The following is a 13,139-nucleotide window of genomic DNA, read 5'->3' as shown; positions in this document are numbered from 1 at the left end:
TCCCATACATGCTCTCCCCCTCGGGCAGCCTTCCACCCCCTCTCTCCCATCTCTCCCTCTTATTCCCTCCCTCCCTCTTATTCCCTCCCTCCTTTCTCTCTCTTACACACACACAAATAACACCTAATTCTGGGTGTAGTGGAGAAAAGCATTGCCACGCTGTTGTTGTGGACAATATGAATGTAACGGAACTCTGTTACTGTTACTACTCCTCAAGAGCAAATCTCACCTAGGACAGTGATTTGACCCCAGGACATAATCCTAGAGGATTATGGGTGATTAGGTCTCCTGGTGGCCCCTAACGGAGTAAACACAGTCTGCTAGACCAACACTTGATGCAGCTCCTACCAAAAGGTCGCCGTTTTGAATAACCAAGCCAGCAAGATGAAAAATCTGTTGATATGCCCCTGAGCAACACACTTAATCCTAACTTGCTCCAGGGGCACCGTGCTACTATGGCTGACCCTGTAAAACAACACTGCACCTATCTGGTGTCTGTGACAATAAAAAACATACAGTATATACTTTGTTAATGTAAACGTAGTAAACCTTACCCACACACACTCCGTCTCTCTATCCATCAGGGTAGCGTCACAGCTGAGCTGCCGATGTCATCAACAGCAGCATGGCAGTCTCTGCCATCAATTGATTGTAGCGAGAAATACTGACTTGGGAGAGAGGGGAGAGTTGGGGGAAGGAGATAGAAGGGGTGGAAGCAGAGGGAAGCGAAAGAGAGACAGAGAGACAGAGAAATATTTTATTTTGTATTGTTTTTAGAGAGTATTTGTATTTGCATTGTGGCTGTAGTCCCTGGGCAGCACTTACCTGCCCAGGGACTACAGGTGCAAATGAGCTCTTGGGTAACCCTGACACATTTACATGGATGTTGCATTACTGTAATATTAATGTTGATTAATGTGCACTCTCCCTGTAAAATAAAAATAAGACAGAGTTGTGTGATGCTGCGTATTTAATCCCTCTTACACTAAGCTCCCTCAGTCATGTGACGTACTAAACTCGTCCCTGTGAGTCTCTCTTTCTGTCTGTGTGTGTGTGTGTGTGTGTGTGTTGTCATGCTGCCTTGTCGCTTGATCAGACTTGTACTGTCTACTGGAGGAAACATTGTTTGGACTTTGTTTGGGCATTACTTTGATTTGATTGGTTGGATGTTGACTGGATGTTTATGCTTGATGCCTGGGACTTGTCGATGGTGGAATCACGTTGTTAGCAGACTGACATTACCTCTACAGTGAATAGGGACTTTGACTATTGGGATTTAGTTTGGACGTTACTGGGAAGTTGCTGGAATGTTTGATGTACCTGGATATAGCGTGTAATAACTTGTAATAAATCACATATTAAATGTAAGTAAAGGTGTTGATATATCTGGTGCAGGGCTGAACGTTGACTGAGGACATACACACACACAGGATTTGGAGAAGAAGTGTTGTCTTCGTTAGAGCGTTGGACTAGGAACCAAAAGGTTGCCTGAGCTGACAAGGTAAAAATCTGTTGTTCTGCCCCTGAACAAGGCAATGTCTTTTCCGAAGCAGTCATTGAAATTAAGAATTTGTTTTGACTTGAGTAAAATATGTCATTCAGTTTTGTATTCACTTTAGATGTAAGTCTCTCTTGTCAAGATTAGCAGTACAGTTTTTTTTTTTACATTTTATTCATTTAGCAGATGCTCTTATCCAGAGAGACTTACTGTTAGTGCATTCAACTTAAGGTAGCTAGGTGGAACAGCTACATATCACAGGCATAGTGAATACACTTTCCTCAATAATGTAGCTATCAGCAAAGTCAGATCTTTAAAAGGGGGAGTCAAGAGCAAGTGTTGGTTCAGAGAAGGTTCGTGTGTCATCACACATCTTCTCACCACATTGACTTGACCCAATCAAGTATTACATGATACGTGTTTCCTCTCACCCAGTGTCAACTCAGGTACGTGTCTCTTCTGTTCACCTACAGGTCTGAACCGTAATGTGTTCCATCCCGTCTGTTTGATGATGCTGCTGCTTGGGTAGAGCGGCTCGTTGAGACGACCCTCTGCCCCCCCCCCCCCCCTGTGCCACCCCATCACCTAGCTACCATGCTGATCAAGGAGTACCGGATCCCCATGCCTATGAGCGTGGAAGAGTACCGCATCGCCCAGCTCTACATGATCCAGGTGGGTGGCTACTGGCTAGCATACATACTGAAATACAACACACGGAATACATGTATGTAGCATAGCATTGCATGGCTAACATGCATCATACAGAATACAGTACCTAGCATAGCATGGCTAACACACAGCAGGCAGAATACATTACCTAGCATAGCATGGCTAACACACAGCAGGCAGAATACATTACCTAGCGTAGCATGGCTAACATACAGCATGCAATACAACTTATGAAGAGTTTATTTCCGAAACACTACAGTGTATATCCACACATTTTTCACATTTGTGTCTTTTCATCAGAAATGATTGCTTAGGAGCACCTTCATGTGTGTGTAAAATATATCTGTTCTCAGATTTTTAAGTAATAGATTTTAGATGTGTATGAAAATGTTGTTTTTTACAAAACGCTATATATCCATTGTTTGGCTGGAATGGAATGTTGGTATCCTGTGTATTTGACTGTGACATGTGATCGTCTCACCTAGCTATCTTAAGATGAATGCACTTACTGTAAGTTTCTCTAGGTAAGAGCATCTGCTAAATGACTAAAATGTCAAATATAAAAGTTTCACATACAGATCTCAAATTACTGTATTGAATTACAAAATATATATACATTACCATTCAAAAGTTTGGACACACCTACTCATTCCAGGGTTTTACTTTATTTTTACTATTTTCTACATTGTAGAATAATAATGAAGACATCAAAAACAGGAAATAACACATGGAATCATATAGTAACTAAAAAAGTGTTAAACAAATCAAAATATATTTTATATTTGAGATTCTTCAAATTAGCCACCCTTTGCCTTGATGACAGCTTTGCACACTCTTAGGATTCTCTCAACCAGCTTCATGTGGTAGTCACCTACAATGCATTTAAATTATTAACAGGTGTGCCTTGTTAAAAGTTAATTTGTGGAATTTTTTTCCTCCTTTATGCGTTTGAGAAAATCAGTTGTGTTGTGACAAGGTAGGGGTGTATACAGTAGATAACCCTATTTTGTAAAAGACCAAGTCCATATTATGGTTAGAACAGCTTCACTTACTTAAGACATGACGGTCAGTCAATCTGGAAAATGTCAAGAACTTTAAAAGTTTCAAAGTGCAGTCGCAAAAACCACCAAGCGCTATGATGAAACTGGCTCTCATGAGGACCACCACAGGAAAGGAAGACGACCCAGAGTTACCTCTGCTGCAGATGATAACTTCAGTAGAGTTAACTGCACCTCAGATTGCAGCCCAAATAAATGCTTCACAGAGTTCAAGTTGCAGACACATCTCAACATCAACTATTCAGAGGAGACTGGGTGAATCAGGCCTTCATGGTCGAATTTCTGCAAAGAAACCACTACTAAAGGACACCAATAAGAATAAAAGACTTGCTTGGGCCAAGAAACATGAGCAATGGGCATTAAACCGGTGTCCTTTGGTCTGATGAGTCCAAATGTGAGATGTTTGGTTCCAACAGCTGTGTCTTTGTGAGGCGCAGAGTAGGTGAACGGATTGTCTCTGCATGTGTGGTTTCCACCATGAAGCATGGAGGAGGAAGTGTGATGGTGTGGGGGTGCTTTGCTGGTGACACTGTGAGTGATTTATACAGAATTCAAGGCACACTTAACCAGCATGGCTACCACCGCATTCAGCAACAATACAACATCCCATCTGGTTTGCGCTTAGTGGGACTATCATTTGTTTTTCAACAGGACAATGACCCAAAACACACCTCCAGCCTGTGTAAGGGCTATTTGAACAAGAAGGAGAGTGATGGAGTGCTGCATCAGATGACCTGGCCACAGTCACGTGACCTCAACCCAATTGAGATTGTTTGGACCGCAGACTGAAGGAAACGCAGCCAACAAGTGCTCAGCATATGTGGGAATTCCTTCAAGACTATTGGAAAAGCATTCCTTATGATGCTGGTTGAGAGAATGTCAAGAGTGTGCAAAGCTGTCATTAAGGCAAAGGTTGGCTACTTTGAAGAATCTAAAATATATTTTGATTTGTTTAACACTTTTTTGGTTACTACATGATCCCATATGTGTTATTTCATAGTGTTGATGTCTTCACTATTATTCTACAATGTAGAAAATAGTAAAAATAAAGAAAAACCCTTGAATGAGTAGGTGTGTCCAAACTTTTCTGGTACAGTATACACAATTAAATATTAATGTCACAAATGTGTCATCTGTAGAACTCTTTGTTAAAAATTGAATTATTTGTTAGATTTGACTGTGTAAAACCTAGCAATACTTCTTATTCCTCTGAGAGTTAGGTGGATATATAGCATTTTGCAAAAAAAAACTGATTATTTGTCTCTCTGAAATGAACAAATAAACAAATACATGTCTGTCATTGAACAGTCCCATGCCATGATTAGATAGTGAAAAAACACACCCATCTCTTTCCTCATTTCTTTTAACAGTAAAAGCTCATTTACCAACATTTCTGAAAATGGATAAATAGCATTTTGAAATAAAATTCTTCATATTGCACACAGTGCATCACGTAGCATATATGGGATATAACATCATCCTAAAACAGCGGTCTAGGTCAGAGTCAGCAGATTGTACCCGTGACCCAAGAGCCCTACTGACCCTGGATTATAGGTGGTGAGTTGAGCTGTGTGTGTGTTTGTGCGTTCTTGCTTGTTTGTGTGTATGTGTGTGTGTGTGTGTGTGTGTGTAACATGGTGTCAGGTTGAGTTCATGTCTTATAGTTCAGGTCACTAGGTTAATGTGAGCTGTCTCAGGCCAGCTGACTCTCCATATGCTTATGGACCATGTTTTATTGAGACTAAACACACACAAATAACACCTAATTCTGGGTGTAGTGGAGAAAAGCATTGCCACGCTGTTGTTGTGGACAATATGAATGTAACGGAACTCTGTTACTGTTACTACTCCTCAAGAGCAAATCTCACCTAGGACAGTGATTTGACCCCAGGACATAATCCTAGAGGATTATGGGTGATTAGGTCTCCTGATGGCCCCTAACGGAGTAAACACAGTCTGCTAGACCAACACTTGATGCAGGTCCTACCAAAAGGTCGCCGTTTTGAATAACCAAGCCAGCAAGATGAAAAATCTGTTGATATGCCCCTGAGCAACACACTTAATCCTAACTTGCTCCAGGGGCACCGTGCTACTATGGCTGACCCTGTAAAACAACACTGCACCTATCTGGTGTCTGTGACAATAAAAAACATACAGTATATACTTTGTTAATGTAAACGTAGTAAACCTTACCCACACACACTCCGTCTCTCTATCCATCAGGGTAGCGTCACAGCTGAGCTGCCGATGTCATCAACAGCAGCATGGCAGTGTCTGTCATCAATTGATTGTAGTGAGAAATACTGACTTGGGAGAGTTGGGGGAAGGAGATGGAGAGGGGAGCAGATAGAGAGGGAGGAGGAGGATTGGGGGAGTAGGTAGAGAGGGAGGAGGATGGGGGAGCAGGTAGAGAGGGATGAGGATGGGGGAGCAGGTAGAGAGGGAGGAGGAGGATTGGGGGAGCGGGTAGAGAGGGAGGAGGATGGAGGAGCAGGTAGAGAGAGAGGAGGGTTGGGGGAGCAGATAGAGAGGGAGGAGGAGGATTGGGGGAGCAGGTAGAGAGGGAGAAGGGTTGGGGGAGTAGGTAGAGAGGGAGGACGGTTGGGGGAGCAGGTAGAGAGGGAGGAGGGTTGGGGGAGCAGGTAGAGAGGGAGGAGGATGGGGTAGCAGGTAGAGAGGGAGGAGGGTTGGGGGAGCAGATAGAGAGGGAGGAGGAGGATTGGGGGAGCAGGTAGAGATGGAGGAGGATTAGGGGAGTAGGTAGAGAGGGAGGAGGGTTGGGGGAGCAGATAGAGAGGGAGTAGGAGGATTGAGGGAGCAGGTAGAGAGGGAGGAGGATTAGGGGAGCAGATAGAGAGGGAGGAGGGTTGGGGGAGCAGATAGAGAGGGAGGAGGGTTGGGGGAAGACAATCAGAAAGAGAGAATGGCAGAGAGACAGAGAAATATACTGATGGAAAGAGACACACAGAGGAAGAAAGAGTCAGAGAAGGAGAGAAAGACAGAATAAGAGAGAGGCAGAGGAAGGCATTGAGATGGAGGGAAACGGAGAATGAGGAGAAGTCACGATGATACAGTCAGTGTTTCCATGACAACGTTATGCTGCTGATTTTGTTATCCTTTCGATTGGATAGGGTGTCTTCCTGTGTGTATGCTATACTGAAACATCATAACACCAAATTAGAGACAAAACACTGGGAGAAAAGCTTGGACAAATGATGCAGCTGGAAGGAGAGCCACCTCATGCTGATCCTATTCAGTATGTCTATGTGAAAGACTGCAGGGCTGCAATGTGGACTGTGCTTCATATACTGTATACTTCATTTACGTACGTATTCATACATTACTGCCACTTATTGGTCACATACTAGGCCCAAACACCCCTGGTTTCCTTGGGCTGAAGTAGGCTGGAAGAGGCTGGAAGAGACTCTGCAGGGTAAACCTTGATAACCAACAGAGTTTTTGCTGTGTGTGTGTGTGTATGTTTTTGTGTCGGTGTGTGTGTGTTTGCTAATCTTGGCGTATCATATAAATGATTCAGGCCAATACATTACTATTTCTGTGACGGTCTGAGTCTCTGCTGCCCTCTCAGCTCTCAGCCCTACATCAGGCCTCAGCCCTCACAGCTTCCAGCCCCACATCAGACCTCTCAGCTTCTAGCCCTACATCAGACCTCAGACCTCTCAGCTTCCAGCCCTACATCAGACCTCAGACCTCTCATCTTCCAGCCCTACATCAGACCTCAGACCTCTCATCTTCCAGCCCTACATCAGACCTCTCAGCTCTCAGCCCTACATCAGACCTCAGACCTCTCAGCTCCCAGTCCTACATCAGACCTCAGACCTCTCAGCTCTCAGCCCTACATCAGACCTCAGACCTCTCAGCTCACAGCCCTACATCAGACCTCAGACCTCTCAGCTCCCAGCACAGCATGCTGCCAAGATTACTTGCACACATTAATTTCTCTTCCCATTTTCTTTCTTTATTTCTATCTTTCTTTTCCATTCAGTCGTTTTAGTTATAATTTCTTTTCTTTCTGCTTTTAGTTATAATTTCTTTTCGTTCTGCCCCCGGGCTGACACTCCCTGCCCCTCCATGCATGTCCCCAGGCTCAGATTCTGTAACCAAGGAACTCTCTTTTGTCTCCCTCGACTTTTTTCTTTTTGTTATTGATCTCTTATTTTTCTAGTTGTCTTCTGGTCCTTGGTGACTGGGCTTCACTCTTCCTCTCAGCACAAAACATTCAATCTTTGAGCTGAGATTCTCTGTTCAATGTTTTCTCTCTTTCAACACTTCTCTGGCTTTCTTTACTCTTACAAGCACTATTTAATAGACTTGGTGCATCTCAGTAGTTTACAGCGGCTTCCTCTTCTCAACTCTCTTTCTTCCCTTTAGATTTATCTATCATGAATGTCCTATTTTTTTAATTGCTGTATGAAATGTTTTTAGTTGTTTCGGAGTGAACTGATATGACGTGGGCAGAGGACAGTTTGAAAGGATTGTTTCTGTTTCATAAGTTGTCAAACTGCAGGACAGGTGGAAGCAGATTCCTAGTAGGCTTCCAACATGGAGCTTTTTTCCACCTATCCTCCTTTTTCAAAGAGAAGACAAGGAGAGAAGACGAGAGGAGCAAACTTGGATCAAATACATGCGTATTTAATTATTTGTTATTAAAATACTTTTTTTCTGTGTAGTTTAATTTTTTTAATATAATGGGACCAAATCTTTAAGTACTACTTTAAGTATTTTAATGTATTTTCCAAAAACCTCATATAAATGGCCGAAACTATTTAAAAAAACATAATTTCAAATACCCCTATAGGACCAAACCTGGGTTAGGGTTAGACCTGGGATCAGATGCATGTAGTATTTCAAAATTCAATATCTGTATTTTAGTATTTTCAAATATATGCCAATAGATGTACCCCGCCTAGACACACCCTTAGTTCCTTGGGCTCTTCATCAATCTCTCACTTTCTGTCCAGTTTTCCCTGGAAGCACTCCTCAGGTCCAGATCTCTCACTCTCTCTCTCTCTCTCTCTGTCTCTCTGTCTCTCTCTCTCTCTCTCTCTCTCTGTCTCTCTGTCTCTCTGTCTCTCTCTCTCTCTCTCTCTGTCTCTCTCTCTCTCTCTCTGTCTCTCTCTCTCTCTCTCTCTCTCTCTCTCTGTCTCTCTCTCTCTCTCTCTCTCTCTCTCTCTCTCTCTCTCTCTCTCTCTCTCTCTCTCTCTCTCTCTCTCTTCCTCTCAGGGTGTGTGTATGTTTGTGGGTAGGTGTGAGTGGGGGTGATTGTGTGTGTCAGGGCAGGCGTGATGTCACCTGGTGTGCTGCTCCTGCAGTAAGAGCAGACAGCGCCGCAGACGTTGTGTGTGTGTGTGTGTGTGTGTGTGTGTTCCAGCATTACAGTTTTTCTCAATTGCTAAAACACAATTTCTGAAACCTTGTTCCATTTCCTGAAAACATTAAACACAAAACCTCATCTTCAAGCAGTATTTACATAACCTCTGACTCCTCTTGCAAAATGAAACATTCGCCTCAAAACAATTTTACCTGTGTTCAAAATCAAACACTGCTCTCAAATCATAAACAAAGTGATCAAAATTATGTACACTCAAGCAGTCAGTGAACAATACACCGAAAAATAGAAAACACATTGTTCAAAACATACAATTCTCAGGGAGAAGTACATTTTTAATCTAAAAAAATATTCATATTTTTCCGACATTGTCTTTTGATGAACGAAAACATGTTCTATCATAGTAGCTCAAAATTGATCAGAAATTACTGCTTTGCTCTTTGCAATTTTGTTTTTTGTTCTTCCTCCTCCTTGTACCCCTATTTTTACAGTACTGTACCCTGCATCTCACAAACTTGTCCTTTGTCTCTGTGATACTGTAATTCTTGTTCTTTGTTGATATGAACCTGCAACCAGTCAAAATCTATTGAGCAGTCAGTACTGTTAATAAATGGAAAGCACAATGTTCAGGGCCATACAATTTGTCCATTGTACAGTATACAGCCTACAATGCACTGTACTACAGTATACAACCTACAATGCACTGTACTACAGTATCCATTCTCAGACTTTCTCCTTCCCACCTTCAACAACCTGTTTGCTCTCTGAACTGGCTTATATTGGTTGTGTCGCATCATTTGAAACAGGTTAAATCTATTTTGAGTGGTTGTGTTCAATCAATGACCTATGTTCTCTATTTGTATTTGATTGTTGCCACTTGTGTTTGCCAGTATGGATGACATGTGCATTAGAGGGCAGAATGGGTTTTGAGAATGTGTTTAGAGTTGAAAAGTCTAAGTGAGATCTGCAAATTGTGTTTTACCATGTGAAATGGTTTAAGGTATTGACAACAGACTGTGTTTTACCATGTGAAATGGTTTAAGGTATTGACAACAGACTGTGTTTTACCATGTGAAATGGTTTAAGGTATTGACAACAGACTGTGTTTTACCATGTGAAATGGTTTAAGGTATTGACAACAGACTGTGTTTTACCATGTGAAATGGTTTAAGGTATTGACAACAGACTGTGTTTTACCATGTGAAATGGTTGAAGGTATTGACAACAGACTGTGTTTTACCATGTGAAATGGTTTAAGGTATTGACAACAGACTGTGTTTTACCATGTGAAATGGTTTAAGGTATTGACAACAGACTGTGTTTTACCATGTGAAATGGTTGAAGGCATAATTAGCTAACTGAGTCCAGGCAACTGAGAACTTTGTTCAGCCAAATGGGTTTTAGTGTTTTAGCAATTGAGAACAACTGTAAACGTCTCCCTTTGAGCTGTCTTAATAGTATCTAACATTTCCTTGTTAAGGTGCCTTTACGCTGTACAGTATAATGACTTACTGACTCCCAAACCGAGCCTTGATGCTCTCTGAGTTTATCATATTAAGCAGCTAATGCTCTCTGTTCCCTGTAGCAGAGCCCTTCAGAGGGGTGGGGAGGATAATGTAAGACCTCTGCTCCTAAACTAGATTACCTGCTAAATTACTGCAATTTCCACTGCCTCTTACGAACTTCACTTCTCACCACTCCCTAAAACCCATCTCATATCTACAGAATGAGAGAAAGGATTCGTCCGAAATGGCACCCTATTCCCTATACAGAGCACTACATTTACAAAAATAGTGCACGATTTAGGAAATAGGGTGCCATTTGGGAAACCTGGCGGCTACATGGTAATAGTGAGACTTATGTGGACCCTCATTCTGCAGTGTGTCTCTGTTACACTCTATTTCTATTCTACTCTATTTCTATACTATTTCTTATAATGATGAATATTTTTAATAGTGCTTTTCTTATGCTCAAGGTATTGTATCAAGTAAGGGTCACAGAAGTGGTTCAGCTGAATATGACCGCGTGACGGGTAACCCAGCTTCAGTTGGATTAATCAGACATGAAAAGGATCCGTCTGCTACAGTTTCCCAAGTTGACCGCGGTATCGTGCCTTCTCACTTCTGGTGCTTTGTCAGACCCCTGTGTCTCCCAAATGGCACCCTATTCCCTACATAGTGCACTACTTCTGTCCAGGGCCTATCAAAAGCAATGCACTAGATATGGAGAGGGTGCCATTTCAGAAGCAGCCCTGTGGTCTCAGAGAAAGCCTTTTTGGTAAGAGTGGCGTGTTACTGTGTATCTAATCCTCTATACCTCCCCCACAGGAGCATAATAATACCATGGACTTATTTACAGGGTCCGCCATCTGTCTCCTAGTCTACCAGAGACCGCTCTTCTCTGTGTCACAGAGGCTCTCCGCACTGCCAAAGCTGACTCTCTCCTCTGTTCTCATCCTCCTAGATCTATCCGCTGCCTTCAACACCGTGAACCATCAGATCTGGTGACATGGAGAGGATCTGTGTCTGCACCACGTACTCCCTAGAACTCGGTTCTAGGCCCTTTCCTCTTTTCTCTATAAGTCACTCGGCTCCGTCATATCATCACATGGTCTCTCCTATCATTGCTATGCAGACACCCCTTCTGACACCCAGGTGGTGACATGCATCTCTGCGTGCCTGGCAGATATCTCAGCTTGGATGTCGGCCCACCACCTCAAGCTCAACCTCGACAAGACCTCGACAAGGCCTGCCCGCTACAAGACCTCTACATCACGGTTGACAACTCCATGGCGTCTCTGGAGTGGCGTGGCGTCCCTGTTGTTCTCTGCAAATGTCAAAGCAGTGACCCGCTCTGACAAATTACTTCCGGCGCCGACAGAGATGGCCGCCTCGCTTTGCGTTCCTAGGAAACTATGCAGTATTTTGTTTTTTTTATGTGTTATTTCTTACATTGTTACCTCAGGTAATCTTAGGTTTTATTACATACAGTCGGGAGGAACTATTGGATATAAGAGCAACGTCAACTCACCAACAATACGACCAGGAATACAACTTTCCCGAAGCGGATCCTCTGTTCGGTCCACCACCCAGGACAATGGATCGGATCCCAGCCGGCGACCCAAAACAACAGCGCCGTCGAATGGAGCGGTCTTCTGGTCAGGCTCCGTAGACGGGCACATCGCGCACCGCTCCCGAGCATACTACTCGCCAATGTCCAGTCTCTTGACAACAAGGTAGACGAAATCCAAGCAAGGGTAGCATTCCAGAGTGACATCAGAGACTGTAAAGTCTTTGTTTCACGGAAACATGGCTCACTCGAGACACTCTATCGGAGTCGGTACAGCCACCTGTTTTTTTTCATGCATCGCGCCGACAGAAACAAGCATCTCTCTGGTAAGGAGAAGGGCAGGGGTGTATGCCTTATGATTAACGAGACGTGGTGTGATCATAACAACATACAGGAACTCAAGTCCTTTTGTTCCCCTGACGTAGAATTCCTCACGATCAAATGCAGACCGCATTATCTACCAAGATAATTATCTTCGATCATAATCGCAGTCGTGTATATTCCCCCCCAAGCAGACACATCGACGGCCCTGAAAGAACTTCATTGGACTCTATGTAAACTGGAAACCACATATTCTGAGGCTGCATTTATTGTAGCCGGGGATTTTAACAAGGCTAATCTGAAAACAAGGCTCCCCAAATTCTATGAGCATATCGATTGTGCTACCAGGGCTGGCAAAACCCTAGACCACTGTTATTCTAACCTCCGTGATGCATATAAGGCCCTCCCCCGCCCTCCCTTAGGAAAAGTTGACCACTACTCCATTTTGTTGCTCCCTGTCTATAGACAGAAACTAAAACAGGAAGCTCCCGCGCTCAGGTCTGTTCAATGCTGGTCAGACCAATCGGATTCCACGCTTCAAGATTGCTTCGATCACGTGGACTGGGATATGTTCCGCATTGCAGCGAACAATAACATTGATGAATACGCTGATTCGGTGTGCGAGTTTAATAACAAGTGCATCGGTGATGTTGTACCCACAGCGTCTATTAAAACATTCCCCAACCAGAAACCGTGGATTGATGGCAGCATTCGGGCAAAACTGAACGTGCGAACCACTGCTTTTAATCAGTGCAAGGAGACCGGAAACATGACCGAATACAAACAGTGTAGCTATTCCCTCCGCAAGGCAATCAAACAAGCTAAGCGTCAGTACAGAGACAAAGTGGAGTCGCAATTCAACGGCTCAGACATGTGGCAGGGTCTACAGTCAATCTCAGACTACAAAAGAAAAACCAGCCCCGTCGCGGACCACGATGTCTTGCTCCCAGACAGACTAAACAACTTTTTTGCTCGCTTTGTGGACAATACAGTGTCACTGACACGGCCCGCTACCAAAACCTGCAGACTCTCCTTCACTATAGCCAACGTGAGTAAAACATTTAAACGTGTTTACCCTCGCAAGGCTGCAGGCCCAGACGGCATCCCCGACCGCGTCCTCGGAGCATGCGCAGACCAGTTGGCTGGTGTGTTTACAGACATATTCAATCAATCC

General features: G+C 43.5%; 1 protein-coding gene across 1 annotated transcript in view; it reads left to right on the top strand.

Annotated features, from left to right (window-relative positions):
• Positions 1-2,085: 2,085 nt before the first annotated feature.
• LOC135548234 (membrane-associated phosphatidylinositol transfer protein 2-like) overlaps positions 2,086-13,139 on the top strand; it is a 55,565-nt gene continuing 44,511 nt past the window's right edge. Inside the window, exon 1 of the mRNA XM_064977607.1 lies at positions 2,086-2,170. Within this exon, the coding sequence (XP_064833679.1) occupies positions 2,093-2,170 (78 nt within the window). The 5' untranslated portion in view covers positions 2,086-2,092. The remainder of the gene's footprint in view (positions 2,171-13,139) is intronic.

Source organism: Oncorhynchus masou, chromosome 11 (genome assembly GCF_036934945.1).
Source record: "Oncorhynchus masou masou isolate Uvic2021 chromosome 11, UVic_Omas_1.1, whole genome shotgun sequence".
NCBI classification, from domain to species: Eukaryota; Metazoa; Chordata; class Actinopteri; order Salmoniformes; family Salmonidae; genus Oncorhynchus; species Oncorhynchus masou.
The sequence above is the reverse complement of the archived record's forward strand: the minus strand, read 5'-3'. Positions and strand labels throughout refer to the sequence as shown.